Source organism: Callionymus lyra, chromosome 7 (genome assembly GCF_982586985.1).
Source record: "Callionymus lyra chromosome 7, fCalLyr1.hap1.1, whole genome shotgun sequence".
Lineage (NCBI taxonomy): Eukaryota > Metazoa > Chordata > Actinopteri > Syngnathiformes > Callionymidae > Callionymus > Callionymus lyra.
The window spans coordinates 1,983,321-2,009,774 of record NC_141824.1 but is presented as its reverse complement, the minus strand read 5'-3'; the positions used below and the strand labels follow the sequence as shown (position 1 = coordinate 2,009,774).

At 39.8% G+C, this 26,454-nt stretch overlaps 1 protein-coding gene across 4 annotated transcripts in view; it reads right to left on the bottom strand.

Moving 5' to 3' along the window:
- Positions 1 to 5,750: 5,750 nt before the first annotated feature.
- Positions 5,751 to 26,454, bottom strand: part of dscamb (Down syndrome cell adhesion molecule b) — a 121,753-nt gene continuing 101,049 nt past the window's right edge. Inside the window, exons 12-33 of one of the 4 annotated variants that reach the window (XM_087796460.1) lie at positions 23,926 to 24,122; positions 22,071 to 22,167; positions 21,678 to 21,806; positions 21,454 to 21,621; positions 19,624 to 19,694; positions 18,585 to 18,828; positions 18,180 to 18,326; positions 16,249 to 16,404; positions 16,041 to 16,180; positions 15,791 to 15,944; positions 15,620 to 15,737; positions 15,395 to 15,561; positions 15,182 to 15,280; positions 14,387 to 14,575; positions 14,037 to 14,327; positions 13,152 to 13,328; positions 12,262 to 12,292; positions 12,004 to 12,119; positions 11,277 to 11,426; positions 8,893 to 9,093; positions 8,496 to 8,798; positions 5,751 to 6,659 (exon numbers count right to left, since the gene is read on the bottom strand). In XM_087796460.1, coding sequence (XP_087652586.1) covers positions 6,193 to 6,659; positions 8,496 to 8,798; positions 8,893 to 9,093; positions 11,277 to 11,426; positions 12,004 to 12,119; positions 12,262 to 12,292; positions 13,152 to 13,328; positions 14,037 to 14,327; positions 14,387 to 14,575; positions 15,182 to 15,280; positions 15,395 to 15,561; positions 15,620 to 15,737; positions 15,791 to 15,944; positions 16,041 to 16,180; positions 16,249 to 16,404; positions 18,180 to 18,326; positions 18,585 to 18,828; positions 19,624 to 19,694; positions 21,454 to 21,621; positions 21,678 to 21,806; positions 22,071 to 22,167; positions 23,926 to 24,122 — 3,812 coding nt within the window. In that variant the 3' untranslated portion in view covers positions 5,751 to 6,192. Of the gene's footprint in view, positions 6,660 to 8,495; positions 8,799 to 8,892; positions 9,094 to 11,261; positions 11,427 to 12,003; positions 12,120 to 12,261; positions 12,293 to 13,151; positions 13,329 to 14,036; positions 14,328 to 14,386; positions 14,576 to 15,181; positions 15,281 to 15,394; positions 15,562 to 15,619; positions 15,738 to 15,790; positions 15,945 to 16,040; positions 16,181 to 16,248; positions 16,405 to 18,179; positions 18,327 to 18,584; positions 18,829 to 19,623; positions 19,695 to 21,453; positions 21,622 to 21,677; positions 21,807 to 22,070; positions 22,168 to 23,925; positions 24,123 to 26,454 lie in introns of all 4 variants that reach the window. The other 3 variants (XM_087796461.1, XM_087796458.1, XM_087796459.1) reach the window with 3 other exon arrangements.

Here is a 26,454-nt window from a genome sequence, read left to right as displayed (position 1 = left end):
AGAAGAGATTGAAGAAGAGAGTGAAGAAGAGAGTGAAGAAGAAGAGAGTGAAGAAGAGAGTGAAGAAGAGAGTGAAGAAGAAGAGAGTGAAGAAGAGAGCGGTGAAGAAGAGAGTGAAGAAGAGAGTGAAGAAGAGAGCGAAGGAGAGAGAGCGAAGAAGAGAGTGAAGAAGAGTGAAGAAGAGAGCGGTGAAGAAGAGAGTGAAGAAGAGAGCGAAGAAGAAGAGAGTGAAGAAGAAGAGAGTGAAGAAGAGAGTGAAGAAGAGAGTGAAGAAGAGAGTGAAGAAGAAGAGAGTGAAGAAGAGAGTGAAGAAGAGAGTGAAGAAGAAGAGAGTGAAGAAGACAGCGGTGAAGAAGAGAGTGAAGAAGAGAGTGAAGAAGAGAGCGAAGGAGAGAGTGAAGAAGAGAGTGAAGTCAGGTGAAGAAGAGAGTGAAGAAGAGAGCGAAGAAGAGAGCGAAGAAGAGAGCGAAGAAGAGAGCGAAGGAGAGAGTGAAGAAGAGAGCGAAGAAGAGAGTGAAGAAGAGAGCGAAGAAGAGAGCGAAGAAGAGAGCGAAGAAGAGAGCGAAGAAGAGAGCGAAGAAGAGAGCGAAGAAGAGAGCGAAGAAGAGAGCGAAGAAGAGAGCGAAGAAGAGAGCGAAGAAGAGAGCGAAGAAGAGAGCGAAGAAGAGAGCGAAGAAGAGAGTGAAGAAGAGAGTGAAGAAGAGAGTGAAGAAGAGAGCGAAGAAGAGAGCGAAGAAGAGAGTGAAGAAGAGAGTGAAGAAGAGAGTGAAGAAGAGAGCGAAGAAGAGAGTGAAGAAGAGAGTGAAGAAGAGAGTGAAGAAGAGAGTGAAGAAGAGAGCGAAGAAGAGAGCGAAGAAGAGAGCGAAGAAGAGAGTGAGTGAAGAAGAGAGTGAAGAAGAGAGTGAAGAAGAGAGTGAAGAAGAGAGTGAAGAAGAGAGTGAAGAAGAGAGTGAAGAAGAGAGCGAAGAAGAGAGCGAAGAAGAGAGCGAAGAAGAGAGTGAAGAAGAGAGCGAAGAAGAGAGTGAAGAAGAGAGTGAAGAAGAGAGTGAAGAAGAGAGTGAAGAAGAGAGTGAAGAAGAGAGTGAAGAAGAGAGCGAAGGAGAGAGTGAAGAAGAGAGTGAAGAAGAAGAGAGTGAAGAAGAGAGTGAAGAAGAGAGTGAAGAAGAAGAGAGTGAAGAAGAGAGCGGTGAAGAAGAGAGTGAAGAAGAGAGTGAAGAAGAGAGCGAAGGAGAGAGTGAAGAAGAGAGTGAAGTCAGGTGAAGAAGAGAGTGAAGAAGAGAGCGAAGAAGAGAGTGAAGAAGAGAGCGAAGAAGAGAGCGAAGAAGAGAGCGAAGAAGAGAGCGAAGGAGAGAGTGAAGAAGAGAGCGAAGAAGAGAGTGAAGAAGAGAGTGAAGAAGAGAGCGAAGAAGAGAGCGAAGAAGAGAGCGAAGAAGAGAGCGAAGAAGAGAGCGAAGAAGAGAGCGAAGAAGAGAGCGAAGAAGAGAGCGAAGAAGAGAGCGAAGAAGAGAGCGAAGAAGAGAGCGAAGAAGAGAGCGAAGAAGAGAGCGAAGAAGAGAGTGAAGAAGAGAGTGAAGAAGAGAGCGAAGAAGAGAGTGAAGAAGAGAGTGAAGAAGAGAGTGAAGAAGAGAGTGAAGAAGAGAGTGAAGAAGAGAGTGAAGAAGAGAGCGAAGAAGAGAGTGAAGAAGAGAGTGAAGAAGAGAGTGAAGAAGAGAGTGAAGAAGAGAGCGAAGAAGAGAGCGAAGAAGAGAGCGAAGAAGAGAGTGAGTGAAGAAGAGAGTGAAGAAGAGAGTGAAGAAGAGAGCGAAGAAGAGAGCGAAGAAGAGAGTGAGTGAAGAAGAGAGTGAAGAAGAGAGTGAAGAAGAGAGTGAAGAAGAGAGTGAAGAAGAGAGTGAAGAAGAGAGTGAAGGAGAGAGTGAAGAAGAGAGTGAAGAAGAGAGCGAAGAAGAGAGCGAAGAAGAGAGTGAGTGAAGAAGAGAGTGAAGAAGAGAGTGAAGAAGAGAGTGAAGAAGAGAGTGAAGAAGAGAGTGAAGAAGAGAGTGAAGAAGAGAGCGAAGAAGAGAGCGAAGAAGAGAGTGAGTGAAGAAGAGAGTGAAGAAGAGAGTGAAGAAGAGAGTGAAGAAGAGAGTGAAGAAGAGAGTGAAGAAGAGAGTGAAGAAGAGAGTGAAGAAGAGAGTGAAGAAGAGAGTGAAGAAGAGAGTGAAGTATTTGAGTCACATGTGGAACTAACAAGATGATTGGACGATGACCTCTCAGTCAAAGTCAACTGACTCCGCCTCTAAGGATTTTGGACGAGAGTCTTGCACAAAGTCATACCTTGTCGGCCCACCAACCAGAGGTTTACCAGTCAAGAGAGTAAAACTGAGAGAATAAATCATGAGCTTAGAGAGTTAAAGGTCATGTTCAGCGCGTGACCTTTGACCTGTGACAGCAGCGTAATTGGGGGATATTTCTTCTTCTCTGGTCGATGCTCACATGAATCCTCGTGACTCGTCCTACAAACCTGCTGCTGCACTGACCCGACACTCAGTCCAGGAGCTAAAAATACCTGAAGAGTCGCAGGTGAGTCGCATGATAAACACATGATGAACACGTGATGAACACGTGATGAACATGTGAAGAACGTGTTACGAACACGTGATGAACATATGATGAAAACTTGACGAACACGTGATGAACATGTGATGAACATGTGATGAAAGTGTGACGAACACGTGATGAACACTTGATAAACATGTGATGACCATGTGATGAACATATGATGAACATGTGACGAACACAAGATTAACATGTGACGAACATATGATGAACACATGATGAACATGTCATGAAAATGTGATGAACGTGTGACGAACATGTGTTGAACACATGATGAACACATGATGAGCATGTGATGAACACATGATGAGCATGTAATGAACATGTGATGAACGTGTGAAGAATGTGTGACGAACACGTGATGAACATGTTATAAACATGTGATGAAAATGTTATGGAAGTGTGATGAACGTGTGACGAACACGGAACATGTGATGAACATGTGCTAAACATGTGATGAGCATGTGATGAACATGTGATGAAAATGTGAAGAACATGTGATGAACATGTGACGAACATGTGATGAAAATGTTATGGAAGTGTGATGAACGTGTGACGAACACGGAACATGTGATGAACACGTGACGAACACAAGATTAACATGTGACGAACATATGATGAACGTGATGAAAATCTGATGAACGTGTGACGAACATGTGATGAACATATGATGAACACGCGATGAACATGTGATGAACATTTGACGAACACATGATGAACTTGTGAAGAACGTGTGACGAACATGTGACGAACATATGATGAACATGTGATGAAAATGTGATGAACATGTGATGAAAATGTGATGAACATGTGATGAAAATGTGATGACCATGTGACGAACATATGATGAACATGTGATGAAAATGTGATGAACATGTGATGAAAACGTGATGAACGTGTGACAAACACATGATGAACGTGTGAAGAACATGTGACGAACATATGATGAACATGTGATGAACATGAGACGAACATGTGATGAGCATGCAACGAACATATGTTAAACATGTGATGAACATGTGATGAACGTAAGTCGAACATGTAATGAACATGTGATGAAAATCGATGAACGTGTGATGTACGTGTGATGTACGCGTGACGAACACGGAACATGTGATGAACATAAGGCAAACACGTGATGAACACGTGATGAACATGTGATGAACACGTGATGAGCATGTGATGAACATGTGATGAACATGTGATGAACATGTGATGAACACGTGATGAGCATGTGATGAACATGTGATGAACTGAACATGTGATGAACATGCAACGAACATATGATAAACACGTGATGAACATGTGATGAACACGTGATGAGCATGTGATGAACACGTGATGAACATGTGATGAACACGTGATGAACATGTGATGAACACGTGATGAGCATGTGATGAACATGTGATGAACACGTGATGAGCATGTGATGAACATGTGATGAACATCAGACGAACATGTGATGAACATGTGATGAACACGTGATGAACATGTGATGAACACGTGATGAGCATGTGATGAACATGTGATGAACACGTGATGAGCATGTGATGAACATGTGATGAACATCAGACGAACATGTGACGACACACGTGCTGTTATTACACCTCACTCATCATGTCATATGACACGTGAGGTTTTTATTTTATTTTAAAGATGTGATTTGAAACATTAGTGACTCTGAGTGACTCACCTTTAGTGTTGTTTCAACATCAAGTCTTCAAACTGGCAGTAAAAGGAAAAATAAAAAAACATTTTGTAAATATTAACTTTTTTAAAGAATCGATTCAAAACCTTCACTTTATTTGTTTGATACTGAGGTCATCTGAGGTCAACTGAGGTCATCTGAGGTCAACTGAGGTCAACTGAGGTCATCTGAGGTCAACTGAGGTCATCTTAGGTCAAGAGGTTTCATTTAGTGAAAGTCAGAAGAAACAGAAACATTTGAGAGTCTTTATATAAATATATATAATTTAATTAGATATTGTTTATTGTTTACTAACATGTGACTGTTGTTGTGTCAAATGTTTACAAACAAACTTTTGATAAACTTTGATGTTTCGTGTCTTTAAAGTCGAAGAATCGAGTGAAGACGTGAAAACCTCTGGAACCTGGAAGTAAAACGTTTGCTGTCACGTGACGGGTCTTCGAGTGATCCTGATCTCCCAGCATGCACCTGAGATGGAGGTCCCGCTGTGGTGAAGCATCATGGGAGGTTTGATGACGTCAGAATCAAACTTAGTTTCGCGAACTTTTGAATCGAATAATTCTTCATTTCGATCAAATTAACTCGCACCTGTCATCAATCATTCTCCCAGCATGCACCGGGGTTTGACCGCAGCGAGTGAGACGTTCATTCAGAAGCTGCAGTTCAGCGGCTGCACAGCGACCCCTGCTGGTCACATTAACATCTGGATTTAAAACCTTTTTTCTTTATTTAAACAAACTTCAACACACGCACGATCTTAACGTGTACGGTTTCATTAATTATTGTTTATTATTTTTATATTTTTATTTATTTTATCACAGTTTTTGTTATGTTTGTTTTGATAAAACATTTACAAAACAAGAGTCAATTCATCAATTCTCTGTTTTAAAGTAGAAACAGTTTATATCAAACTTGTGTTTTGTTTCATTTAAAAATAATAAAGAAAACATTTTTGTAAATATAAACAATTTTCAATCATTTTTTAAATGTAATAATATTTATGTTAATAATTGCTATTTAAACTCCAGTTATTTTAATAAGAAACAGTTTCTTAAAGAGACGTCACTCAAACCCTGGCAGGAGCCGAGGTCTCAAACATGATGCCATTTAATAAAGTTTTACCTTACCTTACCTTAAATAAGGCTCAGAATAAAATAAGTTTTATCTTAACTTAAAGTCTTAATTAACATCAGTTTCAGGAACTTTTACGTGTTATTTGTTCTTTTCTTGGTGTTTAAACTTTATAACTTCAATATAGAATTAAAATGATTTTTTAATGGTGACGAAAACTAAATCTAAACGTATGTAGAAATATTTATAATTATTAGTTTTAAATGTCATTTTGATCGTTTGTGCTTAAATGAAATGACATCATTTGTCAGAAAATAAACACCAACTCTTCACAAACACACAGTAACCGTGGAAACGAAGGGCCGTCACTCAGGAGTTGTGCAAACATGACTAAGGACTTTATTAACCAAATCATTTCCCGTAATATCCACAAATAAAAGTGTCTCTTTATATATATATTCACATGGTTTCGTTTGTGACAAAAATCTCTTTTTTTTGGATTTCCAGCCGTTCCTGTGAATCGTCGCCATGCAGTCGTTCCTCGTCCGTCATGAAGAAAAATAAGTTATGAAAACAACATCTTTGTTTTTAGACATTTTCTTCTTTATATATTAACAATCGTAATAATAATAATCATGACTATAATCGATTGATAGAAATTCTTGTGTTTTTTCTCAAATTTAAATAAATGATTTCGTCCTTTTGTCACTTGAGAATAAAGTAGAAAATAAAATCCTCAGAGACGTGAAAGTGAAGCAACAGAGAAACACAAAGTATGTACAACATGGTCCGTCAGCGCCCCCTGCTGTGCGTCCGGGTTATACCAGCGTGTAGGACTTGGCGTAGGGGTTGTTGCTTTGTTTCAGGTGTCCTCGCGAGTCCAGCAGGGACTCCTGGGAGGTGCTGAGCTTGGCAGCCTGTGCTTGGACCAGGTCTCCCGACGAGGAGGCCTCTGCCCGGACCTCCCCCCGGGCCTCCCCCCTGTCCCGGGCATCCCTGTGGGGGAGGGTGGCGGCAGTTCCCGGCTGCCACTGCTGCACCTCCCGGGGCGAGGGCACCTCCATGGGGGTGGGCTCCATGGGCGGGGGCCTCTTGAGGGTGCGGCTCCTTTGTGGCTCGAGGCAGGTCTGACCCATGGCTCCTCCCGTGGCTCCTCCTCTCGTCTCCCCTGTAGCGCCAGCGCCACTTCCTGTTCCGCCGCCGCTGACGCCTCCTCCGCGAGGAACGGTTCGGTTCAACAGGAAGTCCATCCGGAGATAAGGCGGCAGGTGGACCAGCTCTCCCCCTGGTGGCCAGAGTTAGTCATGCTTTAATAAAGAACATTATCACCACCTACAGAGAACATTGTGTCTATATATTACTCGATGATACTCTCTAGTATTACTCCATGATACTCTATAGTATTACTCCGTGATAGTCTATAGTATTACTCCATGATACTCTGTAGTATTACTCCGTGATAGTCTATAGTATTACTCCATGATACTCTGTAGTATTACTCCGTGATAGTCTATAGTATTACTCCATGATACTCTGTAGTATTACTCCATGATAGTCTATAGTATTACTCCATGATACTCTATAGTATTACTCCGTGATAGTCTATAGTATTACTCCGTGATAGTCTATGGTATTACTCCGTGATATTATATAGTATTACTCCGTGATATTATATAGTATTACTCCGTGATAGTCTATAGTATTACTCCGTGATATTATATAGTATTACTCCGTGATATTATATAGTATTACTCCGTGATAGTCTATAGTATTACTCCGTGATAGTCTATGGTATAACTCTGTGATAGTCTATGGCATTACTCCGTGATATTATATAGTATTACTCCGTGATATTATATAGTATTACTCCGTGATAGTCTATAGTATTACTCCGTGATATTATATAGTATTACTCCGTGATATTATATAGTATTACTCCGTGATAGTCTATAGTATTACTCCGTGATAGTCTATGGTATTACTCCGTGATAGTCTATAGTATTACTCCGTGATAGTCTATGGTATTACTCCGTGATAGTCTATAGTATTACTCCGTGATATTATATAGTATTACTCCGTGATATTATATAGTATTACTCCGTGATATTATATAGTATTACTCCGTGATATTATATAGTATTACTCCGTGATATTATATAGTATTACTCCGTGATAGTCTATAGTATTACTCCGTGATATTATATAGTATTACTCCGTGATATTATATAGTATTACTCCGTGATATTATATAGTATTACTCCGTGATATTATATAGTATTACTCCGTGATAGTCTATAGTATTACTCCGTGATATTATATAGTATTACTCCGTGATATTATATAGTATTACTCCGTGATATTATATAGTATTACTCCGTGATATTATCTAGTATTACTCCGTGATATTATATAGTATTACTCCGTGATATTATATAGTATTACTCCGTGATAGTCTATAGTATTACTCCGTGATAGTCTATGGTATTACTCCGTGATAGTCTATGGCATTACTCCGTGATATTATATAGTATTACTCCGTGATAGTCTATAGTATTACTCCGTGATATTATATAGTATTACTCCGTGATATTATATAGTATTACTCCGTGATAGTCTATGGTATTACTCCGTGATAGTCTATAGTATTACTCCGTGATATTATATGGTATTACTCCGTGATATTATATAGTATTACTCCGTGATAGTCTATGGTATTACTCCGTGATAGTCTATAGTATTACTCCGTGATATTATATAGTATTACTCCGTGATATTATATAGTATTACTCCGTGATAGTCTATAGTATTACTCCGTGATATTATCTAGTATTACTCCGTGATAGTCTATAGTATGTATGTCTATAATACTAGTATTACTCTGAAAGAATCTGTAGTGTTACGCATTGATACTCTGTAGTATTACTCTGTGATACTATATACTATATACTATAGTATTACAACAAGACTCCATAGTATTATTAAGAGGCTCCGTAATCAATACTATGAAGTATCAGAGTAATACTAAGTAATACGTCAACATGGAGTGTACGAGACAAAAGTGAAGAGTCTCTCATTAAATCTGCAGGCCTGTATAGTCCAGACATTACGGTACTGGTCTCACCAGGTCTGTGAGCCTTGGGCGCCGCCATGTTCATGACTCGGCTCACGTCCTGAGGTTTGGGCGGCGAGGCGGTGAAGCGACAGATTCCCGACTCGGACGGCGTGCTGGAGGTCATGCTGTCGGTGTAGTCGTTGGTTCCTGCCGTCATCTGCTCGGACGACGTGTCGGAGATGAAGCACTCGGTGATGGTGAACTTGGCGTGACGGAGCTGCTCCTCCATCTTGGCGTGTTCGTAGGCCCGCGCCAGCTCCTCGTAGGTGGAGGAGGCGCTCTCCGTGGACACCATGCTGCTGCGAGCCCGGTCTGAGGAGCAGGGTCAGTGTGAGGAGGTCACGTGGAGGTCACGTGGAGGTCACGTGGAGGTCACGTGGAGGTCACGTGGAGGTCACGGACTCACCTGTGTCCTGCGAGGGGCTGACGCTGTAGCTGTCGCTCTCCTTGTCCACGGAGCCGGTGGCTCTCGGCGTCGGGAGCCTCCAGTCGCTGGTCAGGGTGTGAGACGAGCTGGTGGGGTGAGGTCGGTTCAGGGTCCACTGACTGGCGTAGCGGCTTCGCGTCGCAGCAGGACCTGCTTTGGCAGTTCGTCTGGCAGTAGGATCTGGACCAGAGAAGATGTTAATGATATAACATAGCATACATGCTACAACAATATTTATATATATCATAGCATACATGCTACAACAATATTTATATATATCATAGCATACATGCTACAACAATATTTATATATATCATAGCATAGATGCTACAACATATTTATATCATAGCATAGATGCTACAACAATATTTATATATATCATAGCATAGATGCTACAACAATATTTATATATATCATAGCATAGATGCTACAACATATTTATATCATAGCATAGATGCTACAACAATATTTATATATATCATAGCTTAGATGCTACAACATATTTATATCATAGCATAGATGCTACAACAATATTTATATATATCATAGCTTAGATGCTACAACAATGTATATATCATAGCAAAGATGCTACAACAATATTTATATATATCATAGCATAGATGCTACAACATATTTATATCATAGCATAGATGCTACAACAATGTATATATCATAGCATAGATGCTACAACAATATTTATATATATCATAGCACAGATGCTACAACTATATATATATATATATATATCATAGCATAGATGCTACAACATATTTATATATATCATAGCACAGATGCTACAACAATATTTATATATATCATAGCATAGATGCTACAACAATGTATATATCATAGCATAGATGCTACAACAATATTTATATATATCATAGCATAGATGCTACAACATATTTATATCATAGCATAGATGCTACAACAATGTATATATCATAGCATAGATGCTACAACAATGTATATATCATAGCATAGATGCTACAACAATGTATATATCATAGCATAGATGCTACAACAATATTTATATATATCATAGCATAGATGCTACAACATATTTATATAACATAGCATAGATGCTACAACAATATTTATATATATCATAGCTTAGATGCTACAACAATGTATATATCATAGCATAGATGCTACAACAATATTTATATATATCATAGCATAGATGCTACAACATATTTATATCATAGCATAGATGCTACAACAATGTATATATCATAGCATAGATGCTACAACAATATTTATATATATCATAGATGCTACAACAATGTATATATAATAGCTTAGATGCTACAACAATGTATATATCATAGCATAGATGCTACAACAATATTTATATATATCATAGCATAGATGCTACAACATATTTATATCATAGCATAGATGCTACAACAATATTTATATCATAGCTTAGATGCTACAACAATGTATATATCATAGCATAGATGCTACAACAGTATTTATATCATAGCTTAGATGCTACAACAATGTATATATCATAGCATAGATGCTACAACAATATTTATATCATAGCTTAGATGCTACAACAATGTATATAGCATAGCATAGATGCTACAACAATGTATATATCATAGCATAGATGCTACAACAATGTATATATCATAGCTTAGATGCTACAACAATGTATATATCATAGCATAGATGCTACAACATATTTATATCATAGCATAGATGCTACAACAATGTATATATCATAGCATAGATGCTACAACAATGTATATATCATAGCTTAGATGCTACAACAATGTATATATCATAGCATAGATGCTACAACATATTTATATCATAGCATAGATGCTACAACAATATTTATATCATAGCTTAGATGCTACAACAATGTATATATCATAGCATAGATGCTACAACAATATTTATATCATAGCTTAGATGCTACAACAATGTATATATCATAGCATAGATGCTACAACAATGTATATATCATAGCATAGATGCTACAACAATATTTATATCATAGCATAGATGCTACAACAATGTATATATCATAGCATAGATGCTACAACAATGTATATATCATAGCTTAGATGCTACAACAATATTTATATATATCATAGCATAGATGCTACAACAATGCAGTGTGTTTATTGTATTTTATAAGTGACATTTTATTTCACACTGACGTTCAAATCTTTACAAAATGTTCATTCTTTAGACAAGATTTATGACAACATATCCAAATACACACACACACACACACACACACACACACACACACACACACACACACACACACACACACACACACACACACACACACACACACACACAGAGAGAGAATAAAGTGTACTGACGGTGGTGTGACTCACTGGTTCCAGGTCTGGCGTCAGAAACGTCCACCAGAGGTCCAGTGGCTTGAGACAGAGACTGATAATGAACCGTGTGAGTCACTGTAGAAGACTTGGCTTTGTTGCTGTCGCCGAAGTCATTGTCCGTCAGAAGCACCGTGGAGCGATCGTCTGCAGGGAGACAAGAGTCAGGAGGAGGTGAGGAGGAGGAGGAGGAGGTACAGTAGGAGGAGAAAGTACAGCAGTAGGAGGAGGTGAAGCAGGAGGAGGTATAGCAGGAGGAGGTACAGCAGGAGGAGGTACAGTAGGAGGAGAAAGTACAGCAGTAGGAGGAGGTGAAGCAGGAGGAGGTATAGCAGGAGGAGGTACAGTAGGAGGAGAAAGTACAGCAGTAGGAGGAGGTGAAGCAGGAGGAGGTATAGCAGGAGGAGGTACAGCAGGAGGAGGTACAGTAGGAGGAGAAAGTACAGCAGTAGGAGGAGGTGAAGCAGGAGGAGGTATAGCAGGAGGAGGTACAGCAGGAGGAGGAGGTACAGCAGAAGAAGGAGGTATAGCAGGAGAAGGTACAGCAGGAGGAGGAGATACAGCAGTAGGAGGAGGTACAGCAGGAGGAGAAGGTACAGCAGTAGGAGGAGGTACAGCAGGAGGTGAAGCAGGAGGAGGTACAGCAGGATGAGGAGATACAGAAGGAGGTAGAGCAGAAGGAGGTGCAGCAGGAGGAGGTAGAGCAGAAGGAGGTAAGAGGTACCGATGGTCTCCATGGTGTCTCTCTCCTCGATGAGCAGCTGAGCTCGAGGGATGTCGATGTGCATCCTGAGCGTCTGCTGCTGTTTGTTGACAGTGTCGGGCGTTCGAGTGTTTTTACTGCAGAAGAAAGTTTAGTTTGAGTGTAAATAACATGTTTATGACTCTGTGATGATCAATAGTTCACTAGAGTACATGATAGTATATGTATATATATATATAGTATATATCTATAGTATACATATATAGTAGCATCACTCACCTCATCAGCATCTCTGCCAGACTCTTGGCATCTACAGTCACAAAAGACGACATTAAAGAAGATAAACATTTGAACTTTATTCCTGAGAGAGTTGATACGTGTGCGATACAAGGATACATGATACTCTGGTGTAGTATTTACAGACCACATGACTCTGGTGTAGTATTTACAGACCACATGACTCTGGTGTAGTATTTATAGACCACATGACTCTGGTGTAGTATTTACAGACCACATGACTCTGGTGTAGTATTTACAGACCAAATGACTCTGGTGTAGTATTTACAGACCACATGACTCTGGTGTAGTATTTACAGACCACTTGACTCTGGTGTAGTATTTACAGACCACATGACTCTGGTGTAGTATTTACAGACCACATGACTCTGGTGTAGTATTTACAGACCACATGACTCTGGTGTAGTATTTACAGACCAAATGACTCTGGTGTAGTATTTACAGACCACATGACTCTGGTGTAGTATTTACAGACCACATGACTCTTGATGAAGTCGTAACTACTTTCATTTGTTTTCAAACCAAAAGATGTCCAAACATCAGCTTTAAAAGCTGCTGGACTGACTGTATCCTCTCGTCCTCAGTCATCATTCTTCCTCTAGCTGTGGAGGACGTAACGACTTCTGCCATCTAGAGGCCGGAAGTTTAATTACAACACAAACAAACACTGAATATATATATGTTTAAATTAAGATGAAAGTTTAGTGTTTAGACACTTTATTTGAACCTAAACCATAAGAACTATAGAAAGATCTAACTGTGTTTAATAGATACTGAGCTGCTGAAGATACTTTATCTCACAATAGAGTCTTTATCTTGTATTTCCTGACTTGTGGTCGTACGTTATGGTTCATCGCAGCAAGAATCCTCACCTCGGAGCCGCTTGAGTCTCTGCTCCCTCCTCCTCCTCTTGAGGACCATGAGCATGATGAAGACCAGGACCGCCACCACCAGGACGGAGGTGATGGTGACCACCATCTTCAGACCCCCGCTGCCCGACATGTTGTCAGAGACGGGGTCCCCGCTCTTCAGCTGGGGCGCGATGGTGCCTTGAAGACAAACAAACAAACATTAATCACTGGATTCTCTGAACCGTCTCAGTCCTGCTGGTCCACGTCCAGTCCTGGTACCTGTTCTGGTTCCAGGACAACTGAGCCCACAATAAAAAAGTTCAAATGACGGGTCAGTGATCGACTCTCGTCAGAAATAATGAACCTGCCATTCAAAAATAAACTACTTCGAGATATATATGTATATATATATACTGTAGTATATCGGTCAGAAAAGTTGTGTAACTATGAGCTACACACCATGAGTGGGTACCAGCACCGGTGAGAGTGGACCTAAGACTCACTTTAGACTCTTAGCTCAGCTCACACAAGCTCCTGTTATTCAAAACTAATATTTACTCACTTGAAAAAAATACCAATTTTCTTAAAGGCCCAATCAGTAGAAATCAAACAGTGTTTCTGGCTCCCTCTGGTGGCGGAATAGTGGATCTCAACATCCTAAACTCTATTTTCAGCCTTTATTTTTGTCTTAAAAAACAAGATAAAGGACTTGATTGGTTTCAGGTTTAATCTTCCTGAGATGTTCAAAAAGTAACTAAGCAAAAACTGTCTGTGACCCTGAAGAGTAAATTCGAGGTCACATGACACTGACGAACATCATCAGAATAAAAGCTCCAGACGGCACAATATTTTCAAAGTAAAACAGGAAATACAAACGCTCAAAGGTGACACAAAAGACCGACTCACTCCCGTCAGCGTTGAGCGTAGCAAACGTGACCTTCTTCTCCGCCGAGCCGGCGCTGTTGGTGACCTTCATCTGCAGCTCGTACCACGAGGCCTCCAGCAGGTCGTACAGGATGTAGCTCTTGGTCAGCGAGGTGCGCTGAGCCGTGGTCCAGGTGGGCGAGTCCGCCGCCCGGTACTCCAGGACGAAGGAGGTGATGGGGCAGCCGCCGTTGTTCCAGCCCACCAGGTTGAGTCTGGCCCGGGTGGAGTTGATGCTGGTGAAGAGCTCGTGTTCTTTGGCAAACTGAGGTTCTGAGGAGCAGAAGAACTGTCAAGAACATCAAGTCTTTCTTCGGTTCACCGTCATCTACCTTTCCCATGAGTCTTAGCTTCGATGATCTCGCTGATGCGTCCCGGCCCAACTGCATTCTGGGCCGTCAGGGTGAATTTGTACCAGGTGCCGCACTTGAGGTTCTCCAGGCGGTACGAGCGCTCGCTGGGGCTGATGGGAAAACTGCCCCATTGCTCACTGTTGTCCTCAGAGAACTGCAGGATGTATCCTGTGGGAGAAGTTCTTTAGAACCTGAACCACTCGTGGAGATGATTGATTATTATCACGATTATTGATCCTTTAGCATCGTTCTGACGAGAACCTGAACCACTCGTGGAGATGATTGATTATTATCACGATTATTGATCCTTTAGCATCGTTTGAAGAGAACCTGCCTGAAGACCAAAGTCATTGACTTTGAAAACATCTAAATGTACGTCAAGATCCTCATAATTGACCACGTTTTGACTGTAGTATATTTTAAAAAAGTCATCACTAAACAAACACATATATATAATACTTCCTACGCTCTTGAACGCACCATAGTAATCCCAACACCATTGAACGCATCATTTGCGTTTGACAAGAACAAGGTTTAGATGATTCTTCAAATCCTTGGATCATGTTTATGTTGATCCGTGTTCTTCAAACCATCAGACAAAACTATCTTTTTTAATATTCCAAAGTGAGTACATTTGTGTTTCTTGTCATGAGGTCATGAGGCCATGAGGTCAGGAGGTCATGAGGTCAGGAGGTCACGAGGTCACGATTTAAAACACTTTCAATCCTGGTCTCAACGTTCATCTTTGATGAATGTCTCTCAAGTTTATCTCACCTCTGATGGAGCTGCCGCCGTTGTCACCTGGTATCCATGACAACGTGATTGATGTGGTGGTTGTCTTGGTAACTGTGAGGCGGGGCTGGTCGGGTGGAACTGAAAACAGGACAAAAATGGAATCAATATTATGAGATAAGAGTCTAGATCCACTTCATGAAGCCGTTTCATTCCTATTAACGTAGCCATGAGCTCCGTCGTCAGAGGACTCACCTTGGACCTGCAGGTTCAGCGTGATGTCATCAGATCCCCAGTTGTTGTTGGCCACGCAGCTGTAGTTCCCAGAATCCTCTGCCTTGACGGTCCTGATGATGAAGCTGCCGTTGGCGTGGACGCTGCGGCGTCCGTCCACCAGCACCGGCGTCGGCGTCCCGTTGGTGCTGCAGGAGGAAGACGCTCGTGAAACGGCTCCTGACCCTGAGGTCGTGACTCACTTACTTCCCCTTCAGCCACTTGATGGTGGGCGGAGGGTCTCCCACCGCCTTGCAGGGCAGCACGATGTCCTTCATCCAGGGCGTGGTCACGGTCCCGTTGAAGGTCAGGATCCTGGCCGGAGCTGAGAGGAGAGTCTCAAGAGCTGGACACAAACCAAGGAGCTTCTTCTTCTACCTTTGGCCAGAGGCTCCACGATGATCTTCTCGCTGTTGTTGCCGTGACCCGCCGCCGTCACCGCCACCACCCAGATGCTGTACTGCCTGTTCCGGGCCAGGTTGGGGATGCGGTAGAAGTACGCGTCTGGAGACGCCTCGAACTCGCTCATCACCTGCAGGAGACACCAACATGTAACCGGTGTGGCTTCACTTGAAGTCACCTGGACGCTCCATGGAAGGTTCTTCTGAGTCTCGTGGAGTACAAACACTATTACCATCGGATGCATGTTGGAGCAGAAGACGATGTATTTCCTGATGATGCCGTTGAGCTTGAGGGGAGGCAGCCACGACACGAACACCACGGAGCCGCTGGAGGCAGCAGCCTTCACGCCGGCAGGAGGTCCAGGGACTGAGGACACATGTTCTGGTCTCACTCTGGTTCCTCAACCCTCATGATCCAGTGCGACGGCGACTCACCGTCCTCTTTGGTTCGCACGTAGATCTGCTCGCTGCGCACGCCGTCGCCGGCGTTGGTGAAGGCCAGGACTTGGATGCTGTAGTTGGTGTATTTCTCCAGACCGTCCAGCTCCAGAGACGGTTGACTGGTGGTGACGTTCCTGATCTCACCGAGTTCTGAAGACACACGGGAAAGATAATATTATTAATTATAATGATAATAATAATAATAATAACAATAATGATAATGATAATGATAATGATAATAATAATAATGATAACAATAATAATAATAATAATAACAATAACAATAATGATAATGATAATAATTATAACAATAATAATAATAATAATAATAATAAAAATAATAATAATAATAATGATGATAATGATAATAATAACAATAATAATAATGCTAATGATTATATGATGATAATGATAATAACAATAATAATGATAATAATGATGATAATGATAATAAAAACAATAATAATAATAATAAAAATAATAATAACAATGATAATAATAATAATGATGATAATGATAATAATAACAATAATAATAATAATGATAATGATAATAAAAACAATAATAATAATAATAAAAATAATAATAACAATGATAATAATAATAATGATGATAATGATAATAATAACAATAATAATAATGATAATGATAATGATAATAACAATAGTAATGATAATAATGATGATAATGATAATAAAAATAATAATAATAATAATAATGAAAATAATAATAATAAAAATAATAATAATAACAATGATAATAATAGTAATGATGATAATGATAATAATAAAAACAATAATAATAATAATAATAATATTGATGATAATGATAATAATAACAATAATAATAATGATAATGATAATATGATGATAATGATAATAACAATAGTAATGATAATAATGATGATAATGATAATAAAAATAATAATAATAATAATGAAAATAATAATAATAATAATGATAATAATAATAATGATGATAATGATAATAATAACAATAATAACAATAATAATAATAATAATGATAATAATAAAGATAATCATAATAATGATGCTAATGATAATAATAACAATAATAATAATTAAAAATAATAACAACGATAACGATAATAATAATGATAATAATAATAATTATGAATGATGGTTCAACACATGCTCTCTATGGAAGTCGATCAATACTTTCATTGAACATCTCAAACGTTGACTTTCTTTTTCTTTAGCGTTAAATTCCTTTTTTATTATTGAATTTAATACTCTTTATATTATTAATAGACTTTGATATTATAATGACAATAATTCATAACAGAATTTTCTAAATAAATAGTTTTAGTTTTTAGTCTTTTAAATTCAATATAAATGTATAATAGAGTCAACAGACGATAACCAAAGAGATACTTGATCACGGGTCACTATTATATTAGTATATTCTTATATTGCATTTAAAAGACTGCAAATGAAAAAGTAAGGAATTTTATAATTTATGTTTTAAATTAAAATAAGGTAAAGTCTATTTGTAAAGAAGATGCATTAATGTTACTAAAACATTTCAATGTACATATCACTATATTGTTTAAAAACATTTAAATGAATGTAATGATTCAATATTGTGATGATTTACTTCCAAACATTGAGTCAGTGATGACGCGTCTCCTATCAGCTGTCAATCATCTCACTGACTTCTTTGAATGATTAATGAGACACATTGTTGTTGTGACGTCATCAAGAAACACAAATAATCTTTTATAATATAAAATAAAAAAACTTTAAAAAACATATGAATTTAATATTGTTCATATATGATATAGTTAATATATATTAAGTTAATAAATTTAATTGAGCTCCAATGGTAACCTTGAACAATGATGATAACACAGCTCCCCCTAGCGGTCGAGACCACAACTGCAGCATCATGATCAGGTTCAAGTACCTCCATCGGGCAGGTTGGCCCAGTAGATGACCCTGTAGCCCTGCAGGTTCCCGTTCAGAGCGTCTCTGGGCAGCATCATCCAGGACAGAGAGATGACCTCTGGAGACTTGGCCACGGCCAGAACGTTCTCTGGAGGCCGCGACGGAACTGAAGACAAACCAGAGCCGAAGATGAAGATGAGAAAATACATGAGGAACATCTGGTCTTCCTCGTGGTCCTCGTCGTCTGCAGCAACCACTTGACTTCAGGAGGGAAAACTATGAAACCACCAGCCACTGAAAATCTCCAGCAACTTATTATTTACTGTGAAGCTCAATCATAATATCTTTGAGTTCATCAAACTCTGATTGAATGAATTCATCATTTGACGTGAGATTTGACTGAAGGTCGTGTTAAAGTTCTCACCGTCCTCCAGGGTCTTGGTGATGACCTGCTGCGAGGACGGGCCTGTCCCGGCTCTGTTGGCCGCCTGCACCACCACGCTGTACTGCGTGAACTTCTTCAGGTCGTCCAGCACAATGCTTTCCAGGGTGTCCCCGGTGGAGTCCAGGCTCAGGATGGTGAACTGGTGGCTCCCTCCTGGACTGTACTCCCTGAAGCCCACCTGGTAGCCCCGGATCACGCCGTTCTGCAGGTGCCTGTGTGGAGGCTGCAGAGAGAAGATCCTCAGTTAGATGTTAACACTTGTGATGTATTCATGTGTAGTTATATAGTTGACCAGCAGGGGGCAGCATATCATGTTTTTGTACTTTAAAACAAAATCAATTTATAGATTAAATATAGTATAGTATAGTCTTTATATTTAGTACGAAATAATCTTAAAGAAGTATAAAATACACACGTTTATATTATAAATACATACAAATTAACTTAGCAAAGAGAGATGATAGGAGAATTTGCTCCATAGATTTAATGAAAAAAATACTATATTATTAACAATACTGTGGTAAAAATAGAAACACAGTCAGACATCCAAAAATACATTCTTTCTCCAATACACGTTTTAAATTTGCAATTTGACTGATAGCAATGACCTTTATAGGCCACACGGTGGCAGCATCGTTACGGTACATGCAAAACAAACAGTGAGTTGCTTGAGGTTGAACTTCAGCGATTAGATTAGATTAGATTAGATTTATTAATCTGCTGGAGATGTATTTCGGGAAAACATTCACAGTGATCTCCAGAACACCAGTGTTCTTTACACTTGAAACAACACTTCATGACAATATTATGAAAAGTACTTTGTCTAGTTTTGCATTTATTTGGCATTTTAAGTTTTGCTAAAGGTCAATATATTTAGAGAATAAATATTTTCAATATCTAATCAACAATCTAAGAGCTAAAGTGATCGATGTACATTTACTTTAAGGTTCTAAGCATCATTTGTTTACTTGCTACAGTATTAACTAAACATTTGTACACAATAGAATTAAATCATCACCTTCCAGGACACCTTGATGCTCTGCGGGGACGTGGGCTCCAGAGTGACATCTTGAGGGGGTCCGTCAGGAGCTGCAGCAACACAAGACTACATTAAGAGACTCGTCCACGTGTTTTCACTAGATGGCGCTGTTGGATTCTATATAGTTGACTGACTACATAAACACTTCAAGAATGTTTCATTTCATTCACTGTGTTTTGACGAAGAGTTGAACAAACTGTTGTATGAACAGAGTTGAACAAACTGTTGTATCAACAGAGTTGAACAAACTGTTGTATGAACAGAGTTGAACAAACTGTTGCATCAACAGAGTTGAACAAACTGTTGTATGAACAGAGTTGAACAAACTGTTGTATCAACAGAGTTGAACAAACTGTTGTATCAACAGAGTTGAACAAACTGTTGTATCAACAGAGTTGAACAAACTGTTGTATCAACAGAGTTGAACAAACTGTTGTATGAACAGAGTTGAACAAACTGTTGTATCAACAGAGTTGAACAAACTGTTGTATGAACAGAGTTGAACAAACTGTTGTATCAACAGAGTTGAACAAACTGTTGTATCAACAGAGTTGAACAAACTGTTGTATCAACAGAGTTGAACAAACTGTTGTATCAACAGAGTTGAACAAACTGTTGTATGAACAGAGTTGAACAAACTGTTGTATCAACAGAGTTGAACAAACTGTTGTATCAACAGAGTTGAACAAACTGTTGTATGAACAGAGTTGAACAAACTGTTGCATCAACAGAGTTGAACAAACTGTTGTATCAACAGAGTTGAACAAACTGTTGTATCAACAGAGTTGAACAAACTGTTGTATCAACAGAGTTGAACAAACTGTTGTATCAACAGAGTTGAACAAACTGTTGTATGAACAGAGTTGAACAAACTGTTGTATGAACAGAGTTGAACAAACTGTTGTATGAACAGAGTTGAACAAACTGTTGTATCAACAGAGTTGAACAAACTGTTGTATGAACAGAGTTGAACAAACTGTTGTATCAACAGAGTTGAACAAACTGTTGCATCAACAGAGTTGAACAAACTGTTGTATGAACAGAGTTGAACAAACTGTTGCATCAACAGAGTTGAACAAACTGTTGTATGAACAGAGTTGAACAAACTGTTGTATCAACAGAGTTGAACAAACTGTTGTATCAACAGAGTTGAACAAACTGTTGTATCAACAGAGTTGAACAAACTGTTGTATCAACAGAGTTGAACAAACTGTTGTATCAACAGAGTTGAACAAACTGTTGTATCAACAGAGTTGAACAAACTGTTGTATCAACAGAGTTGAACAAACTGTTGTATGAACAGAGTTGAACAAACTGTTGCATCAACAGAGTTGAACAAACTGTTGTATCAACAGAGTTGAACAAACTGTTGTATCAACAGAGTTGAACAAACTGTTGTATCAACAGAGTTGAACAAACTGTTGTATGAACAGAGTTGAACAAACTGTTGCATCAACAGAGTTGAACAAACTGTTGTATCAACAGAGTTGAACAAACTGTTGTATGAACAGAGTTGAACAAACTGTTGCATCAACAGAGTTGAACAAACTGTTGTATGAACAGAGTTGAACAAACTGTTGCATCAACAGAGTTGAACAAACTGTTGTATGAACAGAGTTGAACAAACTGTTGTATGAACAGAGTTGAACAAACTGTTCTATGAACAGAGTTGAACTAACTGTTGTATCAACAGAGTTGAACTAACTGTTGTATCAACAGAGTTGAACTAACTGTTGTATCAACAGAGTTGAACTAACTGTTGTATCAACAGAGTTGAACTAACTGTTGTATCAACAGAGTTGAACTAACCTGCTTCATCCGTGGTGATGGTGAGCTCGTTGCTGGGGTTGCTGTTGCCGATGATGTTCTTGGCGACCATGCGGATGTTGTAGGTGGACGAGGGGTGAAGGTCGATGATCGTGGCCTGGTTGAGCTGCGGCGACACGTCCTTGGTGACCTGAGCCGAGAGCCAGGACGCTGCAGGAGAGACGGTGAAGAACCTGGACCTCAGGACTGAAGCTCTGCACGTCTACCTGACTTGTTCTTGCACTCGATGTCGTAGCCCGTGATGGGACTGTTTCCATCGAAGCCCATGGTCCAGCGCAGAGCGATGGTGCGATCCTTCACCTCCCTGATCTCCACTTCTGGGGGGTCCGGGGGTTCTGGGGAGAAGCAGAGCATGCTGGGAGTGACTGTGTTGTCTCCAGATAAAGCTGCCAGACAGGATGAGTCTGCGGAACCGGCTGTGATTTCCTCGGTGAGAGATTAAGGTAAAGTGAGCAGAGCGGGAGCGGCTCAGTGCAGCAATTAAATTAATACATGAATGAATTAAGTCATAAATGAGTGAAAACTTTACGGCTCCCGCGTGTTTCTTGCTCCAGCAGACGCTGAAGAGAAGCCGCAGGAAGTGATGCGGGGGAAGTTACCTTGCACCGTCAGCTGGATGATGCCTCGGTCTTCACCGAAGGAGTTGATGGCGTGACAGGAGAAGAAGCCGGAGTCCTCGCGGACGGTCGGCATGATCTGCAGATGACACAGTAGTTTGTATCGCACTTAAATATACTTAAATATCACAATATTTATTCATAGTATTTAACAGCACAGGCTTGATATTTAATTTAATTGTGAATAAAATTCAATAATTCGATTTTTTCTATTTACAATTTACATGTAAATATTCCGATCCCTGTTCCTTTTTCTGTTGCAATTAAACTTCCAGCCCCTAGATGGCAGCAGTCGTTACCTCCTCCGCAGCTAAAGGAAGAATGATGACTGAGGACAAGAGGATACAGTGAGTCCAGCAGCTTTTAAAGCTGATGTTTGGACATATTTTGGTTTGAAAACAAAAGCAGTTACAACTTCGTCCAGAATCATGTGGTCTGTAAATAGCAGAGTCCAGAGTCAAGTACTAGACAATACTACACATATATATTTGTTACTACACTATCACAACACCAGAGTCAAGTACTGGACAATACTACACATATATACTTGTTACTAGACTATCACAACACCAGAGTCAAGTACTGGACAATACTACACATATATACTTGTTACTACACTATCACAACACCAGAGTCAAGTACTGGACAATACTACACATATATACTTGTTACTACACTATCACAACCCCAGAGTCAAGTACTGGACAATACTACACATATATACTTGTTACTACACTATCACAACACCAGAGTCAAGTACTGGACAATACTACACATATATACTTGTTACTACAGTATCACAACACCAGAGTCAAGTACTGGACAATACTACACATATATACTTGCTACTACACTATCACAACACCAGAGTCAAGTACTGGACAATACTACACATATATACTTGTTACTACACTATCACAACACCAGAGTCAAGTACTGGACAATACTACACATATATACTTGTTACTACACTATCACAACACCAGAGTCAAGTAATGGACAATACTACACATATATACTTGTTACTACACTATCATAACACCAGAGTCAAGTACTGGACAATACTACACATATATACTTGTTACTACACTATCATAACACCAGAGTCAAGTACTGGACAATACTACACATATATACTTGTTACTACACTATCACAACACCAGAGTCAAGTACTGGACAATACTACACATATATACTTGTTACTACACTATCACAACACCAGAGTCAAGTACTGGACAATACTACACATATATACTTGTTACTACACTATCACAACACCAGAGTCAAGTACTGGACAATACTACACATATATACTTGTTACTACACTATCACAACACCAGAGTCAAGTAATGGACAATACTACACATATATACTTGTTACTACACTATCATAACACCAGAGTCAAGTACTGGACAATACTACACATATATACTTGTTACTACACTATCACAACACCAGAGTCAAGTACTGGACAATACTACACATATATACTTGTTACTACACTATCATAACACCAGAGTCAAGTACTGGACAATACTACACATATATACTTGTTACTACACTATCACAACACCAGAGTCAAGTACTGGACAATACTACACATATATACTTGTTACTACACTATCACAACACCAGAGTCAAGTACTGGACAATACTACACATATATACTTGCTACTACACTATCACTGTATATCACTATATATCGTATCATTGTATCGTGATACTATCAACAGGTTCTTAAAAATACACACAACTCGAATCATTACAGAAAGATGAAACTCTTTAATACCTGAATGTAAACTTGAATGATGTGTATTTAAAACTCTCTCAGACTCACCACCAGTGTGGACACGACCTCGTCCGCGACCTCCTTGACGGTGACCACGTAGCGACTGGTCTCAGGGTTGATGATGCGTTCTTCCTTCTCCCAGCGCACCATGATGGGCTTCTCTCCGTGAGCGATGCAGCTCATCCTCTTCTCCTCGCCCTGCGTGGCCAGCGTGGTGTTGGGGTACGAGGTGATCATGGCTGGGACTGGAGGACGAGACCAGGTTAACATGAGACCAGAAGTACTGGTGACTCGTGGATCCATCAGTGTGAGGAGACAGAAGTTAACATGAGACCAGAAGTACTCATGGATCCATCAGTGTGAGGAGACAGAGGTTAACATGAGACCAGAAGTACTCATGGATCCATCAGTGTGAGGAGACAGAGGTTAACATGAGACCAGAAGTACTCATGGATCCATCAGTGTGAGGAGACAGAGGTTAACATGAGACCAGAAGTACTCGTGGATCCATCAGTGTGAGGAGACAGAGGTTAACATGAGACCAGAAGTACTCGTGGATCCATCAGTGTGAGGAGACAGAGGTTAACATGAGACCAGAAGTACTCGTGGATCCATCAGTGTGAGGAGACAGAGGTTAACATGAGACCAGAAGTACTCGTGGATCCATCAGTGTGAGGAGACAGAGGTTAACATGAGACCAGAAGTACTCATGGATCCATCAGTGTGAGGAGACAGAGGTTAACATGAGACCAGAAGTACTCGTGGATCCATCAGTGTGAGGAGACAGAGGTTAACATGAGACCAGAAGTACTCGTGGATCCATCAGTGTGAGGAGACAGAAGTTAACATGAGACCAGAAGTACTCATGGATCCATCAGTGTGAGGAGACAGAGGTTAACATGAGACCAGAAGTACTCATGGATCCATCAGTGTGAGGAGACAGAGGTTAACATGAGACCAGAAGTACTCATGGATCCATCAGTGTGAGGAGACAGAGGAGGAGGCTCCGGGTCGGACCCACGACACACCATAGATCTCTGAGCTGAAATCAATGGATTTACTTTATTAATAAAGTTCTAGAATCTCTTCACTCGTCAGTCGGTAACAACAACATTATTCTCTGAACTTTATTCTAACTTTCAGGATTTTAACTTTTATTTGAAAATCTCTTCATTGTTGACACGAATCATTTCTGGTTCAACGTTGATTATTATTAATCATTTCAAGCAGGATTTGGTTGTTTTACCTTCTACCTGTCTGGGTCTGTGTTACAATGGTTCTAATCTTATCTTTCTGGGCGCAGTTTTAGTGTATCTGCCAATCAAATGAGGTCTGAATCGGCAGATCTGTTGTGTGGAGTCCCTCAAGGTTCTGTTCTGGGTCCTTTATTGTTTTTGCTGTACTTGATTCCCCTCGGTAAAATCATTCAGAGATTTCCAGATGTTTCTTATCACATTTTTGCTGATGACATCCAGCTCTACTGCTCTGTTGATCAACTGAGCTCCAGAGGCTGAACTTAGTCAATTGTTGCTAGAAATCAAACAATGAGTGAAAACACTTTACAGCTAAATGTGGACAAAACTGAAACTCTGGTGATTGTTGATGATAAAGTTCCAGGGTTGAGTCAGTACTTGAGTGACTTATGTCAGTCTGTCAAACTGAGCCTGAGAAACCTGGGTGTTGTATTTGATAAAGACATGTCTCTTGTTCAACACTGAAGAAAACTGACCAGAAACTGTTTCCTTCAACTGAGAAAAATCTCTAAACTTAGCAAAATGTTGTCGGAACATGATCTGGATCTTATAATCCATGTGTTTGTTTCTTCTCGTCTGGACTATTGTAACAGTTTGTTTTCATGTCTTAACAAGAAGGATCGTCTCGTCTGCAGTTGATTCAGAACTCTGAGCCGCTCTAGTAGAAGAACTCACATTTCTCCTTCAAACTCTTCACTGGCTGCCAGTTTCTTTCAGGATCAACTTTAAAATTCTGGTTCTTACTTTCAGATCTATTCATGGTCAGGCTCCTCCTTACATCACTGATCTGATCCAGCCTTACACCCCAGCTCGGGCTCTGAGGTCTGTGGATCAGAATCTACTTATGGTTCCACGCACACGGCTCAGGACCAGAGGAGAGAAATCTTTTCAGGCTGTTGCTCCTAAGCTTTGGAACGATCTTCTCTCTCTTTGCGCTTGATGGATCTACTGACTCCTTTAAGAAACATCTGTGTGTTTGATGATCTACTGACTCCTTCAAGAAACATCTGTGTTTGATGATCTACTGACTCCTTCAAGAAACATCTGTGTTTGATGATCTACTGACTCCTTCAAGAAACATCTGTGTTTGATGATCTACTGACTCCTTCAAGAAACATCTGTGTTTGATGATCTATTCACTCCTTCAAGAAACATCTGTGTTTGATGATCTACTGACTCCTTCAAGAAACATCTGTGTTTGATGATCTACTGACTCCTTCAAGAAACATCTGTGTTTGATGATCTACTGACTCCTTCAAGAAACATCTGTGTTTGATGATCTACTGACTCCTTCAAGAAACATGTGTGTTTGATGATCTACTGA